The sequence below is a fragment of the Eleutherodactylus coqui genome, chromosome 8 (assembly GCF_035609145.1).
Source record: "Eleutherodactylus coqui strain aEleCoq1 chromosome 8, aEleCoq1.hap1, whole genome shotgun sequence".
Lineage (NCBI taxonomy): Eukaryota > Metazoa > Chordata > Amphibia > Anura > Eleutherodactylidae > Eleutherodactylus > Eleutherodactylus coqui.
In genome coordinates this window covers 168,143,615-168,163,181 of record NC_089844.1, presented here as the reverse complement: position 1 = coordinate 168,163,181, position 19,567 = coordinate 168,143,615, and the positions used below count along the sequence as shown (strand labels likewise).

The 19,567-nt window shown below is 44.7% G+C and overlaps 1 protein-coding gene across 2 annotated transcripts in view; it reads left to right on the top strand.

Annotated features, from left to right (window-relative positions):
• The window catches only part of SEZ6L2 (seizure related 6 homolog like 2), a 64,646-nt gene extending 45,991 nt beyond the window's left edge, over positions 1-18,655 (top strand). The window contains exons 10-19 of one of the 2 annotated variants that reach the window (XM_066576899.1): positions 3,180-3,318; positions 10,720-10,916; positions 11,972-12,166; positions 12,295-12,486; positions 14,678-14,869; positions 14,996-15,034; positions 15,161-15,212; positions 15,288-15,405; positions 15,770-15,872; positions 17,499-18,655. In XM_066576899.1, the coding sequence (XP_066432996.1) occupies positions 3,180-3,318; positions 10,720-10,916; positions 11,972-12,166; positions 12,295-12,486; positions 14,678-14,869; positions 14,996-15,034; positions 15,161-15,212; positions 15,288-15,405; positions 15,770-15,872; positions 17,499-17,515 (1,244 nt within the window). In that variant the 3' untranslated portion in view covers positions 17,516-18,655. The remainder of the gene's footprint in view (positions 1-3,179; positions 3,319-10,719; positions 10,917-11,971; positions 12,167-12,294; positions 12,487-14,677; positions 14,870-14,995; positions 15,035-15,160; positions 15,213-15,287; positions 15,406-15,769; positions 15,873-17,498) is intronic. The other variant, XM_066576901.1, reaches the window with a different exon arrangement.
• The last annotated feature ends 912 nt before the right edge of the window (positions 18,656-19,567 follow it).

Here is a 19,567-nt window from a genome sequence, read left to right as displayed (position 1 = left end):
GGCTCCAATAGTAACAGTTCCCCTCTCAGTGGCTCCAATAGTAACAGTTCCCCTCTCAGTGGCCCCAACAGTAACAGTGCACCCTCTCAGTGGCCCCAACAGTAGCAGTGCCCCCTCTCAGTGGCCCCAACAGTAGCAGTGCACCCTCTCAGTGGCCCCAACAGTAACAGTGCACCCTCTCAGTGGCCCCAACAGTAACAGTGCACCCTCGCAGTGGCCCCAACAGTAACAGTGCACCCTCGCAGTGGCCCCAACAGTAACAGTGCACCCTCTCAGTGGCCCCAACAGTAACAGTGCACCCTCTCAGTGGCCCCAACAGTAACAGTGCACCCTCTCAGTGGCCCCAACAGTAACAGTGCACCCTCTCAGTGGCCCCAACAGTAACAGTGCACCCTCTCAGTGGCCCCAAAAGTAACAGTGTTCTTTCTCAGTGGACCCAATAGTAATAGTGCCCCCTCTCAATTGCCCCAATAATAAAAATGGCCCCAATAGCAACCTTCTCAGTGGCCCCAATAGCAGCAGTTCCACTTCTCAATAGCCCCAATAATAATAGTGCCCTCTCTCATTGGCTCAGGTGGGCTCAGAACGCTGCTGCAGCGCTCACAGAAGATGCTCACCACTCCCGGGCATCTCCGTGCCGTGCGGTACGTGCAGGAATACAGATGAGGAGTCAGGACCTTCTGTGAGCGCTGCAGCATTCTGCCCCGACCGCAGCTTCAGAGGGAGTTGCAGAGCTTGGTGGCAGGGTCGCTGCCCGCTGCAGTCATCACACCTGTGGGTTATTTTTGCCAACCATTAATATGGCTAGTAAAGAAAAAATACCGTTACCGGCCCTTATAGTAGATTACGGGTCAGGTGGCAACGCTATGTACCCCCTGGAGTTCCACTTGAAATACGGACATCAGATCTGTGGATTAAGTGGGACATTGCCAGAAATATGCCCCAGGTCCGACCAGGATCGGCTTCATACCCCCAGCCTCTAGGGATGCCCATATTTATATACAGTCCATGCCAAAATAAATACATTGCCTGAAGGCCCACAAGGCCATACTGTGTCCGCTCAGTGCATAGATGGCATGTATAGTGCCCAGCTACCGCCTACGTACTGCCATACAGTGTCCACTTAGTGCCAAATAGTGCCCAGATATCACCATATGTGACGTCCTTCATCACAGGGCAGCCACCATTGTGTGCGGGAGAGTGATGCTGCCCCCTGCTGGTCCCATTAGTGATGTCTCAGTGACATTACTAGTGTACAGCAGGTTTCGGACAGTAGAGGATTAGTGACGGCCGGGTCTAGGACACCTCGGGGTGTTCGGTACAGGACAGCCGTCATATGACTGTTCTCCTCACATACCTCACCGAGTGCGAGGCGTGAGGCGGGCGCCACTTCTCAGAAGTTTCTTAGCAATTTCCAGTTGCCATGGTAACTAATGTAGGGCTCCTGATTAACTCCTGCATGCCAGGAAGAGATGAAACCAAAGGAACTGGCAGAAAGGAAAAACCAACCATGAGCTGGCCGAGAATTATATACATGGAGGGAAATCCTAATATTAGGGTGCTGCGTCGTGTGAAGCTGAGAGTCAGCGTGTCATTATCCTGTCCCCCAAGTGTCAGCGTGTCATTATCCTGTCCCCCAAGTGTCAGCATGTCATTATCCTGTCCCCCAAGTGTCAGTGTGTCATTATCCTGTCCCCCAAGTGTCAGCATGTCATTATCCTGTCCCCCCAAGTATCAGCGTGTCATTATCCTGTCCCCCAAGTATCAGCGTGTCATTATCCTGTCCCCCAAGTATCAGCATGTCATTATCCTGTCCCCCCAAGTATCAGCGTGTCATTATCCTGTCCCCCAAGTGTCAGCGTGTCATTATCCTGTCCCCCAAGTGTCAGCATGTCATTATCCTGTCCCCCAAGTGTCAGCGTGTCATTATCCTGTCCCCCAAGTGTCAGTGTGTCATTATCCTGTCCCCCAAGTGTCAGCATGTCATTATCCTGTCCCCCAAGTGTCAGTGTGTCATTATCCTGTCCCCCAAGTGTCAGCATGTCATTATCCTGTCCCCCCAAGTATCAGCGTGTCATTATCCTGTCCCCCAAGTATCAGCGTGTCATTATCCTGTCCCCCAAGTATCAGCGTGTCATTATCCTGTCCCCCAAGTATCAGCATGTCATTATCCTGTCCCCCCAAGTATTAGCGTGTCATTATCCTGTCCCCCAAGTGTCAGCGTGTCATTATCCCGTCCCCCAAGTGTCAGTGTGTCATTATCCTGTCCCCCAAGTGTCAGCGTGTTATTAACCTGTCCCCCAAGTATCAGCCTGTCATTATCCTGTCCCCCAAGTGTCAGCGTGTCATTATCCCGTCCCCCAAGTGTCAGCGTGTCATTATCCCGTCCCCCAAGTATCAGTGTGTCATTGTCCCGTCCCCCAAGTGTCAGCGTGTCATTATCCTGTCCCCCAAGTATCAGCGTGTCATTATCCTGTCCCCCAAGTATCAGAATGTCATTATCCTGTCCCCCAAGTATCAGCGTGTCATTATCCTGTCCCCCAAGTATCAGCACGTCATTATCCTGTCCCCCAAGTATCAGCGTGTCATTATCTTGTCCCCCAAGTGTCAGCGTGTCATTATCCTGTCCCCAAAGTGTTATCGTGTCATTATCCTGTCCCCCCAGTATCAGCGTGTCATTATCCCGTCCCCCAAGTGTCAGCGCGCCATTATCCTGTCCCTCAAGTATCAGCGTGTCATTATCCTGTCCCCCAAGTATCAGCGTGTTATTATCCTGTCCGCCAAGTGTCAGTGTGTCATTATCCTGTCCCCCAAGTATCAGAATGTCATTATCCTGTCCCCCAAGTATCAGCGTGTCATTATCCTGTCCCCCAAGTGTCAGCGTGTCATTATCCTGTCCCCCAAGTATCAGCGTGTCATTATCCTGTCCCCCCAAGTGTCAGCGTGTCATTATCCTGTCCCCCCAAGTGTCAGCGTGTCATTATCCTGTCCCCCAAGTATCAGCGTGTCATTATCCCGTCCCCCAAGTGTCAGCGTGTCATTATCCTGTCCCCCAAGTGTCAGCGTGTCATTATCCCGTCCCCCAAGTGTCAGCGTGTCATTATCCTGTCCACCATTGTTGATATAATATATAATCTACAGTGTGGCGCCTCCTCCTGCTGACTTTTTGTCTCTTTTAGCGCTGTGCGGTGGCGAGATCTCGGAACCAGCCGGGGTGATCCTGTCTCCAGATTGGCCACAGAATTACGCAAAGGGCCAGGATTGTGTGTGGGGCATCCATGTGCAGGAGGACCGGCGGGTGCTGCTGGAGATAGAGATGTGAGCAGTCTGGAGCGATACATGTCTGATACATACATGATATAGACATGATACATACAATACAAACACTACATGGACATGATCACACATCTATATCATATATATATAAAGGTGGAATACCTCACTGACTCATGGACTGACTGACTCGCTACTAATTGTCAACCTTCCCAGTGTCGTACGAACATTTGGCGCAAGCATTCTTTAGGTACTAGACAAAAAAAGTAAGCGGGTCAAAACTTCAATATTCAATGCTAAGAGTGAAAAAAATCCGCAATACATGAAATAGTTCTTTTCTCAGAAACCATAAAGCCGAAGGAAATGATTTGTATACTAAGGAGAATCTACCTCACCTCTATTTGTATATACTAAGGAGAATCTACCTCACCTCTATTTGTATATACTAAGGAGAATCTACCTCACCTCTATTTGTATATACTAAGGAGAATCTACCTCACCTCTGTGTGTGTGTATACTGAGGAGAATCTACCTCACCTCTATGTGTATATACTGAGGAGAATCTACCTCACCTCTATTTGTATATACTAAGGAGAATCTACCTCACCTCTATTTGTATATGCTAAGGAGAATCTACCTCACCTCTGTGTGTGTATATACTGAGGAGAATCTACCTCACCTCTATGTGTATATACTGAGGAGAATCTACCCCACCTCTATGTGTATATACTGAGGAGAATCTACCTCACCTCTATGTGTATATACTGAGGAGAATCTACCTCACCTCTATGTGTATATACTGAGGAGAATCTACCTCACCTCTATGTGTATATACTGAGGAGAATCTACCTCACCTCTGTGTGTGTGTGTGTGTGTATATACTGAGGAGAATCTACCTCAGCTCTGTGTGTATATACTGAGGAGAATCTACCTTACCTCTATGTGTATATACTGAGGAGAATCTACCCCACCTCTATGTGTATATACTGAGGAGAATCTACCCCACCTCTATGTGTATATACTGAGGAGAATCTACCTCACCTCTGTGTGTGTGTGTGTATATACTGAGGAGAATCTACCTCACCTCTATTTGTATATACTAAGGAGAATCTACCTCACCTCTATTTGTATATACTAAGGAGAATCTACCTCACCTCTGTGTGTGTATATACTGAGGAGAATCTACCTCACCTCTATGTGTATATACTGAGGAGAATCTACCCCACCTCTATGTGTATATACTGAGGAGAATCTACCTCACCTCTATGTGTATATACTGAGGAGAATCTACCTCACCTCTGTGTGTGTGTGTGTGTGTATATACTGAGGAGAATCTACCTCACCTCTGTGTGTATATACTGAGGAGAATCTACCTTACCTCTATGTGTATATACTGAGGAGAATCTACCCCACCTCTATGTGTATATACTGAGGAGAATCTACCTTACCTCTATGTGTATATACTGAGAAGAATCTACCTCACCTCTATGTGTATATACTGAGGAGAATCTACCTTACCTCTATGTGTATATACTGAGGAGAATCTACCCCACCTCTATGTGTATATACTGAGGAGAATCTACCTTACCTCTATGTGTATATACTGAGGAGAATCTACCCCACCTCTATGTGTATATACTGAGGAGAATCTACCCCACCTCTATGTGTATATACTGAGGAGAATCTACCCCACCTCTATGTGTATATACTGAGGAGAATCTACCTCACCTCTATGTGTATATACTGAGGAGAATCCACCTCACCTCTATGTGTATATACTGAGGAGAATCTATCTCACCTCTATGTGTATATACTGAGGAGAATCTACCCCACCTCTATGCGTATATACTGAGGAGAATCTACCCCACCTCTATGTGTATATACTGAGAAGAATCTACCTCACCTCTATGTGTATATACTGAGGAGAATCTACCTTACCTCTATGTGTATATACTGAGGAGAATCTACCCCACCTCTATGTGTATATACTGAGGAGAATCTACCTTACCTCTATGTGTATATACTGAGGAGAATCTACCCCACCTCTATGTGTATATACTGAGGAGAATCTACCCCACCTCTATGTGTATATACTGAGGAGAATGTACCCCACCTCTATGTGTATATACTGAGGAGAATCTACCTCACCTCTATGTGTATATACTGAGGAGAATCCACCTCACCTCTATGTGTATATACTGAGGAGAATCTATCTCACCTCTATGTGTATATACTGAGGAGAATCTACCTCACCTCTATGCGTATATACTGAGGAGAATCTAACTCACCTCTATGCGTATATACTGAGGAGAATCTAACTCACCTCTATGTGTATATACTGAGGAGAATCTACCTCACCTCTATGTGTATATACTGAGGAGAATCTACCTCACCTCTATGTGTATATACTGAGGAGAATCTACCTCACCTCTATGTGTATATACTGAGGAGAATATAACTGACCTCTATGTGTATATACTGAGGAGAATCTACCTCACCTCTATGTGTATATACTGAGGAGAATCTACCTCACCTCTATGTGTATATACTGAGGAGAATCTACCTCACCTCTATGTGTATATACTGAGGAGAATCTATCTCACCTCTATGTGTATATACTGAGGAGAATATAACTGACCTCTATGTGTATATACTGAGGAAAATCTACCTCCCCTCTATGTGTATATACTGAGGAGAATCTATCTCACCTCTATGTGTATATACTGAGGAGAATCTATCTCACCTCTATGTGTATATACTGAGGAGAATCTACCTCACCTCTATGTGTATATACTGAGGAGAATCTACCTCACCTCTATGTGTATATACTGAGGAGAATCTACCTCACCTCTATGTGTATATACTGAGGAGAATCTACCTCACCTCTATGTGTATATACTGAGGAGAATCTACCTCACCTCTATGTGTATATACTGAGGAGAATCTACCTCACCTCTATGTGTATATACTGAGGAGAATCTACCTCACCTCTAGGTGTATATACTTAGGAGAACCTACCTTACCTCTAGGTGTATATACTGAGGAGAATCTACCTCACCTCTGTGTGTATATACTGAGGAGAATCTACCTCACCTCTATGTGTATATACTGAGGAGAATCTACGTCACCTCTATGTGTATATACTGAGGAGAATTTACCTCACCTCTATGTGTATATACTGAGGAGAATCTACCTCACCTCTATGTGTATATACTGAGGAGAATCTACCTCACCTCTATGTGTGTATATACTCAGGAGAATCTACCTCACCTCTATGTGTATATACTGAGGAGAATCTACGTCACCTCTATGTGTATATACTGAGGAGAATTTACCTCACCTCTATGTGTATATACTGAGGAGAATCTACCTCACCTCTATGTGTGTATATACTGAGGAGAATCTACCTCTAACTTCAATATTCAATGCTAAGAGTGAAAAAAAATCTGCAATAGATGAAATAGTTCTTTTCTCAGAAACCATAAAGCCGAGGGAAATGATTTGTATACTAAGGAGAATCTACCTCACCTCTATTTGTATATACTAAGGAGAATCTACCTCACCTCTGTGTGTGTATATACTGAGGAGAATCTACCTCACCTCTATGTGTATATACTGAGGAGAATCTACCTCACCTCTATGTGTATATACTGAGGAGAATTTACCTCACCTCTATGTGTATATACTGAGGAGAATCTACCTCACCTCTATGTGTATATACTGAGGAGAATCTACCTCACCTCTATGTGTATATACTGAGGAGACTCTACCTCACCTCTATGTGTATATACTGAGTAGAATCTACCTCACCTTTATGTGTATATACTGAGGAGAACCTACCTCACCTCTATGTGTATATACTGAGGAGAATCTACCTCACCTCTATGTGTATATACTGAGGAGAATCTAACTCACCTCTATGTGTATATACTGAGGAGAATCCACCTCACCTCTATGTGTATATACTGAGGAGAATCTACCTCACCTCTATGTGTATATACTGAGGAGAATCTACCTCACCTCTGTGTTTGTATATACTGAGGAGAATCTACCTCACCTCTATGTGTATATACTGAGGAGAATCTACCTCACCTCTGTGTGTGTATATACTGAGGAGAATCTACCTCACCTCTATGTGTATATACTGATTAGAATCTACCTCACCTCTATGTGTGTATACTAAGGAGAATCTACCTCAACTCTGTGTATATACTGAGGAGAATCTACCTCACTTCTATGTGTATATACTGAGGATAATCTACCTCACCTCTATGTGTATGTACTAAGGAGAATCTACCTCAACTCTGCGTATATACTGAGGAGAATCTACCTCACTTCTATTTGTATATACTGAGGAGAATCTACCTGACCTCTGTGTATAAATACTGAGGAGAATCTACCTCACCTCTATGTGTATATACTGAGGAGAATCTACCTCCCCTCTGTGTGTATATACTGAGGAGAATCTACCTCATCTCTATGTGTATATACTGAGGAGAATTTACCTCACCCTTATGTGTATAAACAAAGCAGAATCTACCTCAGCTCTTTGTGTGTATATACTGAGGAGAATCTACCTCACCTCTGTGTGTATATACTGAGGAGAATCTTTCTCACCTCTATGTGCATATACTGACGAGAATCTAACTGACTTCTATGTGTAGATACTTAGAATAATGTACCTCAGCTATATGTGTATATACTGAAGAGAATTGACCTCCTCACTATGTGTATATACTGTGGAGAATCTACCTCACCTCTATGTGTATATACTGAGGAGAATCTACCTCACCTCTATGTGTATATACTGAGGAGAATCTACCTCACCTCTATGTGTATATACTGAGGAGAATCTAACTCACCTCTATGTGTATATACTGAGAAGAATATACCTCACTCTGTGTGCATATACTCAGGAGAATCTACCTCACCTCTGTGTGTGTATATACTGAGGAGAATCTACCTCACCTCTATGTGTATATACTGAGGAGAATCTACCTCACCTTTATGTGTATATACTTAGAAGAATATACCTCACTCTGTGTGCATATACTGAGGAGAATCTACCTCACCTCTGTGTGTGTATATACTGAGGAGATTCTACCTCACCTCTATGTGTATATATTGAGGAGAATCTACCTCACCTCTATGTGTGTATACTAAGGAGAATCTACCTCAACTCTGTGTATATACTGAGGAGAATCTACCTCACTTCTATGTGTATATACTGAGGAGAATCTACCTCACCTCTATGTGTATGTACTAAGGAGAATCTACCTCAACTCTGCATATATACTGAGGAGAATCTACCTCACTTCTATTTGTATATACTGAGGAGAATCTACCTGACCTCTGTGTGTAAATACTGAGGAGAATCTACCTCACCTCTATGTGTATATACTGAGGAGAATCTACCTCACCTCTATGTGTATATACTGAGGAGAATCTACCTCACTTTATGTGTATATACTGAGGAGAATCTACCTCACCTCTATGTGTATGTACTAAGGAGAATCTACCTCAACTCTGCGTATATACTGAGGAGAATCTACCTCACTTCTATGTGTATATACTGAAGAGAATCTACCTCACCTCTATGTGTATATAATAAGGAGAATCTACCTCAACTCTGTGTATATACTGAGGAGAATCTACCTCACTTCTATTTGTATATACTGAGGAGAATCTACCTGACCTCTGTGTATAAATACTGAGGAGAATCTACCACACCTCTATGTGTATATACTGAGGAGAATCTACCTCACCTCTATGTGTATATACTGAGGAGAATCTACCTCACTTTATGTGTATATACTGAGGAGAATCTACCTCAACTCTATGTGTATGTACTAAGGAGAATCTACCTCAACTCTGCGTATATACTGAGGAGAATCTACCTCACTTCTATGTGTATATACTGAGAATCTACCTTAACTTTATGTGTATATACTGAGGAGAATCGACCTCACTTCTATGTGTATATACTGTGGAGAATTTGCCTCACCTCTGTGTGTATATACTGAGGAGAATCTACCTCACCTCTATGTGCATATACTGACGTGAATCTAACTGACTTCTATGTGTAGATACTTAGAATAATGTACCTAAGCTATATGTGTATACACTGAAGAGAATTTACCTAATTTCTATGTGTTTATACTGAGAAGAATCTACCTCATCTCTATGTGTATATACTGAGGAGAATTTACCTCACCCCTATGTGTATATACTGAGGAGAATCTACCTCACCTCTGTGTATATACTGAGGAGAATCTACCTCCCCTCTGTGTGTATATACTGAGGAGAATCTACCTCATCTCTATGTGTATATACTGAGGAGAATTTACCTCACCCTTATGTGTATAAACAAAGCAGAATCTACCTCACCTCTTTGTGTGTATATACTGAGGAGAATCTACCTCACCTCTGTGTGTATATACTGAGGAGAATCTTTCTCACCTCTATGTGCATATACTGACGAGAATCTAACTGACTTCTATGTGTAGATACTTAGAATAATGTACCTCAGCTGTATGTGTATATACTGAAGAGAATTGACCTCCTCACTATGTGTATATACTGTGGAGAATCTACCTCACCTTTATGTGTATATACTGAGGAGAATATAACTGACCTCTGTGTGTGTGTATACTGTGGAGAATCTACCTCATCTCTATCTGTATATACTATGGAGAATCTACCTCACTTCTACGTGTATATACTGAGGAGAACCTACCTCACCTCTGTTTATACTGAGGAAAATATAACTGACCTCTGCATGTATATTTACTGAGGAGAATCTACTTCATTTTTTTTGTGACTATACTGAGGAGAATCTACCTTATTTTTATGTGTATATAGTTAGGGGAATCTTACTGACCTCTATGTGCATATTTTGAAACACTGTAAAGTACATAAGGAAGCTGCCATGGACTGCACGGATGGAGCATGCCTTTAAGGGTAAAAAAGGGCATCAACCTCCAGTCTTAGGGTAAATTTGAATACAAAGGGGCATTACCTTTAAGGCTAAAAGGTGATGAGAGTGAGAGGGGTGGTACATTCTTTAGGTCCTAAGTGAGGAGAGTGGGAGGGTTGACACATTCTGCAGAGGGACATCGGTGCATGCAGTCTGAGGAGAATCTAACGTTTCTCTATGTGTATACATATTTTATTCCTCGGTTTCTCTGAAGTAACTACGACTTCATAACATTTTCCGTTCGAACAGCAAGTACTGTACTAATAACCTGGAAGCTGGGTATATCAGCTAGTATATCTCATATAATGCACACATGATATACACGTGATACAGCAGTGAGACATCTCCTTCGCATTGTCATAGATGTGCCACACGACACAGTCAGCCATGTTGTTCCCCTGTGCCCCTGGCGCCTCGTACCTCATTGATGACACCAGGGCCTCATTTTTTTCTCTGTTTATCCTCTACAGACTAAACATCCGCCGCAGCGATGCCTTGACGGTGTATGATGGAGATGACCTCACGGCCCGTGTCCTCGGACAGTACATGGGTGTTCACCAGCGGTTTAACCTCTTCTCGTCTGCCAATGATGTGACCTTACAGTTTCAGTCTGACTCCAACGACCCCGTGTTCAGCCTGAGCCAAGGGTTCATCATACACTTCAAAGGTAGAGAGGAACCCGGCCCCCGTTCCCAAAACTGAACTTAGGTCTCATTCACAGCGGTCTGTTTATGCCGTGTATTATATGTACGCGTTATATGCAGTGAATAGAACCCACTGATTGCAATGGGTTCATTCACATCTGCGTATTTTTACATGATTTCAAGGAAAATACGTGATTCTTGTGCGTAAATTATACGGGCGAGAAACATAAGGCCGCACCTACCTTACCGCCTTTTTTTTTTCAAACTTGCGCACTAGCACAGAGTTTGAAAAGTCCTAGCCCTTACTCTTGTGCTGACCCTGTTCCATTACTTCTTATACTCTAGTCACATCCAAAGCTGCATTCATAGATTATGTTCTGATGGCAGTACAAAACCAAAGTCTTCTGCTGGATCACTATAGCGTGTATCCTGCTGTAAGGCATCGGGGAGATGTAGTGTTTACCCCCTCACTGTACAGTGGTGGAGTCAAAAAAATTCTACATTCCTTACAATAAAATGGAGATGGATGGAAAGCATTCTGGGATCCCATTTGTCTGTCAGCACAGTGCTGACAAATCCCTAATGACAGTCAGAAGAACTGTGAACACAGCTTTGGATGTGACTGGAGTAAAAACCCTAATGTAGATCTAGATTCAGGCCGTATTTACACAAACGATAGCGAGTCGAGCCGAGATTCTTGGGTGCAACTCGCATCGTGCAGAACACGCAAACCGCGCCGAGAGACCGCACAGCTGCATGTTCTAGTCTTGTGTGACACTCGCACAAAAATATGATATTCTGCGATTTTTCCGTTATGCTGCAAGAGAAAAATCACCCCTGTAAATAGATCCATTGCAAATAGTGGGGTGTTTTTTCGTGTGTCTCGCAACGCAAAAAACTTAAGCATGAATATTGGCCGTGTAAATACGGTCTAATCTGCAAAGAGAAGTGGAGAGCATGAGAATGCCGGTTATCCAACTAGTGGCAGTGTTGAGGTATTTCATGCCTCGCTCCTCTGTGTTCTTATATCAGCCTCCATGATACACAGATAGTTCCAGATATTTCTTCTTCCCCCTAGAGGTGCCACGGAACGATACATGCTCAGCTCTACCCGAAATACAGTCCGGGTGGAAGACGTCCTCACACCCCGACCTGATCCGCGGCACAGTGGTGACCTATCAGTGTGAGCCTGGGTATGACATCATCGGATCTGACATCCTAACCTGCCAGTGGGACCTGTCTTGGAGCAATGCCCCTCCCACCTGCGAGAAGAGTGAGTGATGAGCGCGGTGTAACCAATCACTGAGCCGGGCCCCAAAAGGTCTAAGGGCCCCTGTGATTGGTCTTCATCAGTACACATCATTATACATCGGTGATGATGATGACTCTTCTTTTTTATAGTCTTGAACTGTGCTGACCCCGGGGAGATCGCTAACGGCGTCCGCAGGGCGTTTGATCCGCGCTTTCCCATTGGCTCTCATGTTCACTATTCCTGCAGCGATGGCTACACGTTGGAAGGAAGCGAAATCCTGACTTGCTACAACCGAGACACTGGAACTCCCAAATGGAGCGACAGGATCCCCAAGTGTGTCTGTAAGTAGTGCTGCACAACTCCAGAAAACAGTCCGGGTGCTGCAAGCAAAAACTAGTTACGTATTCTAATACTAAGGGAACGGACTATTCTGTAATTCAAGTAATATATTTCAGAGCTGTATTCATAATTCTGCTTGTCACCACCTTGTGAATACACAGTGACCCCACCAGCAGAATAGTGAGTACAGCTCTGAAGTATAATACAGGGTATAACTCAGGATCAGTACAGGATAAGTAATGTATGTACACAGTGACTCCACCAGCAGAATAGTGAGTGCAGCTCTGGGTATAATACAGGATGTAACTCAGGATCAGTACAGGATAAGTAATGTATGTATACAGTGACTGCACCAGCAGAATAGTGAGTGCAGCTCTGGAGTATAATACAGGATGCAACTCAGGAGCAGTACAGGATAAGTAATGTATGTACACAGTGACTCCACCAGCAGAATAGTGAGTGCAGCTCTGGAGTATAACAGGATGTAACTCAGGATCAGTACAGGATAAGTAATGTATGTACACAGTGACTCCACCAGCAGAATAATGAGTGCAGCTCTGGAGTATAATACAGGATGTAACTCAGGATCAGTACAGGATAAGTAATGTATGTACACAGTGACTCCACCAGCAGAATAGTGAGTGCAGCTTTGGGGTATAACACAGGATGTAACTCAGGATCAGTACAGGATAAGTAATGTATGTACACAGTGACTCCACCAGCAGAATAGTGAGTGCAGCTCTGGAGTATAATACAGGATGTAACTCAGGATCAGTACAGGATGAGTAATGTATGTACACAGTGACTCCACCAGCAGAATAGTGAGTGCAGCTCTGGAGTATAATGCAGGATGTAACTCGGGATCAGTACAGAATAAGTAATGTATGTACACAGTGACTCCACCAGCAGAATAGTGAGTGCAGCTCTGGAGTATAATATAGGATGTAACTCAGGATCAGTACAGAATAAGTAATGTATGTACACAGTGACTCCACTAGCAGAATAGTGAGCGCAGCTCTGGAGTATAATTCTCATTAAGTAATGTATGCACAGTGATTTTACTGTTGATGGGGATTCATTCTATACATGAAGGTGGACAGGGGCATTTATGTTATTTCGCTCCCTTGGAGTGATGTGCTCCACAAGACGGTCCTCTGTGTTGTGGCTGCTGTATTGGAGACTCCTCTATCTCTATCTCCAGGTGACCTCTGTAGGTGTCGCCCATTGCACAGACTTGCAGGTTATATTTATAGCTGATAATTCCCATGTTGCTCTCCTCACATGCTGCAGCTGGGCTGTTGCCATCACTGTGACCTTGGACAAGATCGTCCTCTTCATCGGGCACCTGAATCATCTCCGCATCTAGCTGTGCCCATCACGTATTACAGGGGCCCCCCAGTGGTTATTTGCGGTATACAACATGATCCTTCCTAAGTAATGGGACTGCTGATCAACAATGAAAAGTACTATTTCTTTTCATATGTTAATTCTTAGTGGGGCTATTTTGTCCCTGATAACATTGGATACTTTCTACTAACGTCTGATACACTTCGGCTGGTATTTCCCTCTATTCATCCTGCGAACTAGTGAGTTCTCTCAAAGAAGATTTCCTGCCCCGACATTCCAGTTTGTCCCAAAGATGTTCAGTAGGTTCAGGTCGGACTCTTTGCAGCCGGTCCAATCGTGGAACATTCATATCCTTGAACCAATGTAACGCAGCACTGGATTTGTGACGAGGCGCGTTGTCTTGTTGGTAGTATAGAATATCCTATGGTAAGAACCCCTGTGGCAATGTCTGAGGCCCCGACAATAATTACATCACCTGTGCAACACTGAGGAGATCCTGAAAGCATGATCTCTTGGGGTCCCTGAGGACCGGAGTTGGAAAGCACTGTTATAGAATGTGAGCCCACTTTTGTGTTCTTGGCTCTTGTCACTACTACCAACGGGCAGAGACCATGCCATGTATACCATCCCCAGACCATAACGGAGCCTTCAAGGGTGGGCATCTTATGTAGCATGGTATAGGACATGTGACCTGCTAATAAGATTCATTTTACTAATGGGGGTCCAAATACGTTTGGTAGGATGGTGTATATACCCTGCTGTCAAATATAAGCATATTATAGATCAATGTCACTATATGAATGTGTAATGCAGGCGGGGGGATTTACTTAAAATTCATTTTTTTAGTGAAGTATGAGCCTTGTCTGAACCCCGGCGTCCCGGAGAACGGCTATCAGACGCTCTACAAACACCACTACCAGGCCGGAGAGGCGCTCCGATTCTTCTGTTACGAGGGCTTTGAGCTGATTGGTGAAGTGACGATTATCTGCGTTCCTGGACACCCATCCCAGTGGACGAACCAACCTCCTCTCTGCAAAAGTGAGTGGAATCTTCCCCCTGCTGCCCCCTTCTGGTTCATTGCCTGTACAGGAAGTACTCGTTGCCCTGCGTTGTGGGCGATGTAGTGAGCACTCACTCTCTTCTTCTCACTCTTCTTGCTTTTAGTTGCCTATGAGGAGCTCCTGGACGACAGGAAGTTGGAAGGTGTGAATTAGTAGCTTTCTGTTGTGCCGTCCCCATCCACACAAACACGTCACCACCCCACCCGCCCAAAAATGCCCTCCCCATCATTATGTCTCCTCTCAATCTCTTGTTTCTTGTTCCATCCAGTGCAATCACCATCTGATCATTACTCAATCATCATCATCTCTGTGACTATGAGGTTGGTGGTCCTAACGTCTAAGTAAAGAAGTGCCCCCCATCCGTAGGTATGTAACGTATTGTCTTCCTCTTCCAGTTGCCCAGACGACAGACCCCTCCCACCAGATGGAGGGTGGCAACATTGCGCTGGCGATTTTCTTGCCAATCATCTTGGTCATCTTGCTGATAGGTGGAATCTACATCTACTATACAAAGTGAGTGAAGGGGTGTTTTTAGTTACTTAAAGGGTAACTCCATCTGCTGGTGACAGCCAATGTTTGTCACAGCTCCGCCCCTTGTACTAGTGATATAATCTGTGGAATAACAAGAAACGGCGCCTAAAATAATTCTCAATGTCAAATTCTAGAAATTATATGAGTAGACAAGAAAAAGTAAATAATTCTTTATTATTTATGCATATTAATTTCTGGGGGTGTGGTCCCTTTTTAAAGGGCAAGACCATCTCTAATCACGCGGAGTGGAGTTGCCCTTTAAGAGGTTTCCGTTTTGCAGATCAGGTCACAGTTCGGTATGGCGGCCAGCTCTTAACCGTGACAGTCACATTCTTTTCTCCCACAGGTTTCAAGGGAAGTCTCTGTTTGGATTTTCTTTCCCGGCCTCCCATTCATACAGCCCCATCACCGTGGAGTCCGATTTCAACAACCCATTATACGAGGCTGGGGTGAGTCTGGGGAAAGTTCAGATCAACCTATTCTAGTTATATTTGTCCCTGGGAAAGTTGGGTGACCACTAGCAGTGGAGCCTCTATATAGGGGTTGTCACCCAGCTCTCCCAGGCTGCTGAATGGTAAATCCGTTTAGTTATGAAGTCATGTGATATTAAAAAGTCTACATATCAAGTAAAAAGGGCAGATTATGCATCCGTCCCTACTATTTAGGATTCAGCGGGACAGTCCTGGATTTTGAGGGCTGTCCCAGTATTCATACAGATTCCCCTCCCCCACTCCAGTGACTCCGGTGGTCTGTTTCAATAGTAGTAAAACACTGGCGTCTTCATTACACCCACTAGTGCCAGATGCTGCACTCACCAACTCTTCCCCCTTCTCCTGCTCTCCTCTCTGATTGCAGGAGATGAGGGGAGGAGTCGGGCCATTCTCTGTACGGTGTGCAGCGCCGGCCACGTCTAGTCTATAGGATAAAGATGACGGTTTTACTGCTGTTGCAGGACCAGACACTGGAGAGGGAGGGGGTAATAAATCTAGGGCCACAGAGGGGATACTACAACTAACTTAGTGGGGCCACAGGCAAGGTACTCAGTGAGAGCACTATAATCAATGGACCATAGAGGGACAATATAATTTAGTGTGGCCACAGAGGGGGCACTATAAGTGTGGGGCTCTATCACTAATGGGGCCACAGAGGGACACCATAACTATGAGGTGCCAGAGAGGGGGCACTGTAGCTAAGCTGGCCCCAGAAATGGTACTATAACTAAGTGGGGTCACAAAGAGGGCATTATAATTTGGTGGGCCCACAGAGGGGGTACTATAAGTAGGGCTACCAGAAGGTACTATAACTAAATAGGGCCACAGAGGGGGCACTATACCTAATTGGGCCATAGAGGTGGTACTTTAATTAAGTGGGAACACCATAACTAATGGGGCCATAAAGGGACACCATAACTAAGTGGGGCCAAAAAGGAGGTATTATAACTAAGTTGCATCACAGATGGAGCACAATGCCTCGGGGGGGGGGGGGGAGACTAGTATCTTGGGTGAACTTACTGAGAGGATCATTAAAGGTAGCAATAGGATGGGAATAGTGTACAGACACGTGGCTTGAAGAAGTCATCATAGTGGTCTGGGCCTGGAATTAGGAGAAAAACAAAAAGCGATGACTCCAGTTATGGAAGACATCAGCTGTGATCACTGGAGGTAACTGCACTGTAATAACTATCACTGTGCAGAGCTGGTATTTGGCTACTGGGCACTATTACTGTGAGGGCATAGCTTAGTAAAAAAAAAGGGTGTGGCCTAACATGGAAAACATTGCCGCACTACACATGCTGCAGGGCTTATTCCTCTTCATTGGTCAACAGTTGGAAGATGGCAGTTGGCAACCAGGCAGATGGTACAAAAAATACCCCCTAAAAACATGGCGGGTGATATGGGCCATTACATACTGTTGGTTCAGCCACTAATTACAGTAATTAGTGGCTGAACCAACAATGCGGTCAGCTCCATAGCCTTCACTTTGTAACCAAGGAGAATTGCCATTCAGGAGATCAGAAAAGCTGTGTGACTCGTTCGTAATTAGCAACGCATCTAGTGACGTCTCTTTTCTTTCAGGATACCCGGGAGTATGAAGTGTCGATTTGAAGATGGGTTTCATCCTGGGTACGACTACGGGTGGGTGGGGATATACACGAGGAGGGATATATCAGATTATACACAGATCGAGGGTCTTACGTTACAGATTGCAATCACAAGCTGCACAGTCCCTCGCCCTGCGATCGTCCATCATGTGATCTGTCACCATCACCCACAGAGTTCTAAACACATAGGTTTTGGGGGGAGGGAGGGGCTTTATATTGTGCCCGTGTCTCTGTCAAAGAGTTGGGCCACCATCTTGGGGAAGACCATGATCGCTGCAGGCTCTTTGTAATAGCACAGTAACGGACAGACACTTGCGAAATCATGTATTATAGCTGTTATTTATTTCGTATCGTGTTGCCGACGTCCAACCCATCGCGCTTCTTAATCTCCATCCGCTAAATCATTGTGATTGTAAACGATAAAGTTTGTTTCCGACTTTTTTTTCAATGGCTGCTTCCATCAGTTGTTTTACATTTTGTCGCACGGCTCCAGGGAAGTGTGTCTATTTTGAATGACCCCCTTTTTACTAAATGAAAAGAAGGAGAAACATATAAAAAAAAATTAAAAAAAATCAGGGATTTATTTGAAATATACATAAGGTAAAAAAATAACTTCCTTCTTGGTCTCCAAGAAAATGGCCGCCCTTGTTCAGCACCAGAAACGCTTCTTAGTGTCAGGTGACTCGTCTGTTTAAAACTCTGTGCCTTCACCCCCGCCATCTTTCATTAACCATGATGTGACCTCCCACCCCTGTAAATGTCATTTGTGCCAAAGTAATACTGCAATGTCTGTGCTCTAGCGGGAGCTGCTCATGTCGCCATTACCTTCTCCAGCGCCCAGGGGCTCCCCGGGGTCCAGGTTTGTTCACCTGCCACATTAACTCCCCCCAGCATCGCTGTTCTCGCCTTTCCAGAAGGGATCAGAGTGACGGCTCCAGTGCCCATCACAACTTCTGTCTGTTTCTCTTTTCCTTCATGACTTAATTTCACGTTGTCTGGGAGATTTAAACATGGCCACCGCGGCGCATTGACTGATGTTGAGATCTCCCTCCGTGCTGGCCGTCTGTGTCACTTCCAGCTCCGCTTCTCAAACTGGCTTTATTTTCAGGCAATAAAGAGCGAGATTTGTAAAAAAAAATGTTTTTTGCGCTTTCTTTTAAAGGGACGCTGAAACGCTGCAGGCCGCCATCTTGGCTGAACAAAGCCAACTATTAACGAGGCATAGAACATCGATTAGGCTAAAGTGGCAGCAATGGTGGTCAAGGGTGCAATAACCGCTCACTACTGCCTTTAACTGCACGTTTTTATACAATGGGGCTCATCATTTGTGCTAGTAGGAAAACTGGACTTATTGCCCATGACAGCAACCAATCACAGCGCAGCCTATAGAGGTTATCAGATCCTTCTGTGATTGTTGGGGGTCCAACTCCTAGTACCCTACCACTCTGCTTTATGAAGGGCCTACAGCGCTGTACATCTGCTTGTGGCTGTGAGTGGGACAGAGCTGTAATACCAGGCACTGCCACTATCAGATGTACAGCACTGTGCCTGGTGAACAATAATATAGATGGCGCTACAGCCGTTTCATAAAGCTGCTCTGATTGGTTGCATCCTTCTATTAGACAGTACTGATAAATTGGTGTCTCTCCATGGTCCTGGATTAGGACTTCCTGCTCTTTTTTTCTATCTTCCTGCAAGAGAACAACCACTTATATAAACAGATTGAAATTAATGTGTTTTTTTATGCTTGTGAGCTCCATCCATATCGACCCAAAGTCCCCCATAGCAGTGGGGCCTTACATACAAGTAGCAAATGATGGCTGCTGCCAACCACACCGATGCAGAGGCTGGCAGCAGCCATCATACTCATCAGATGGCAGTGCCAGCTGGAGCAGCCCGGTAAGCCAGAGACAAGCATAGGCTGCCTTACTGCATACAAGGGGGAACGTGGAGGCGCTACTACTGTGAGGGGGTCACGAAGGCGCACTACCACTGTGAGGGGGTCACGAAGGCGCACTACCACTGTGAGGGGGCACAAATGGC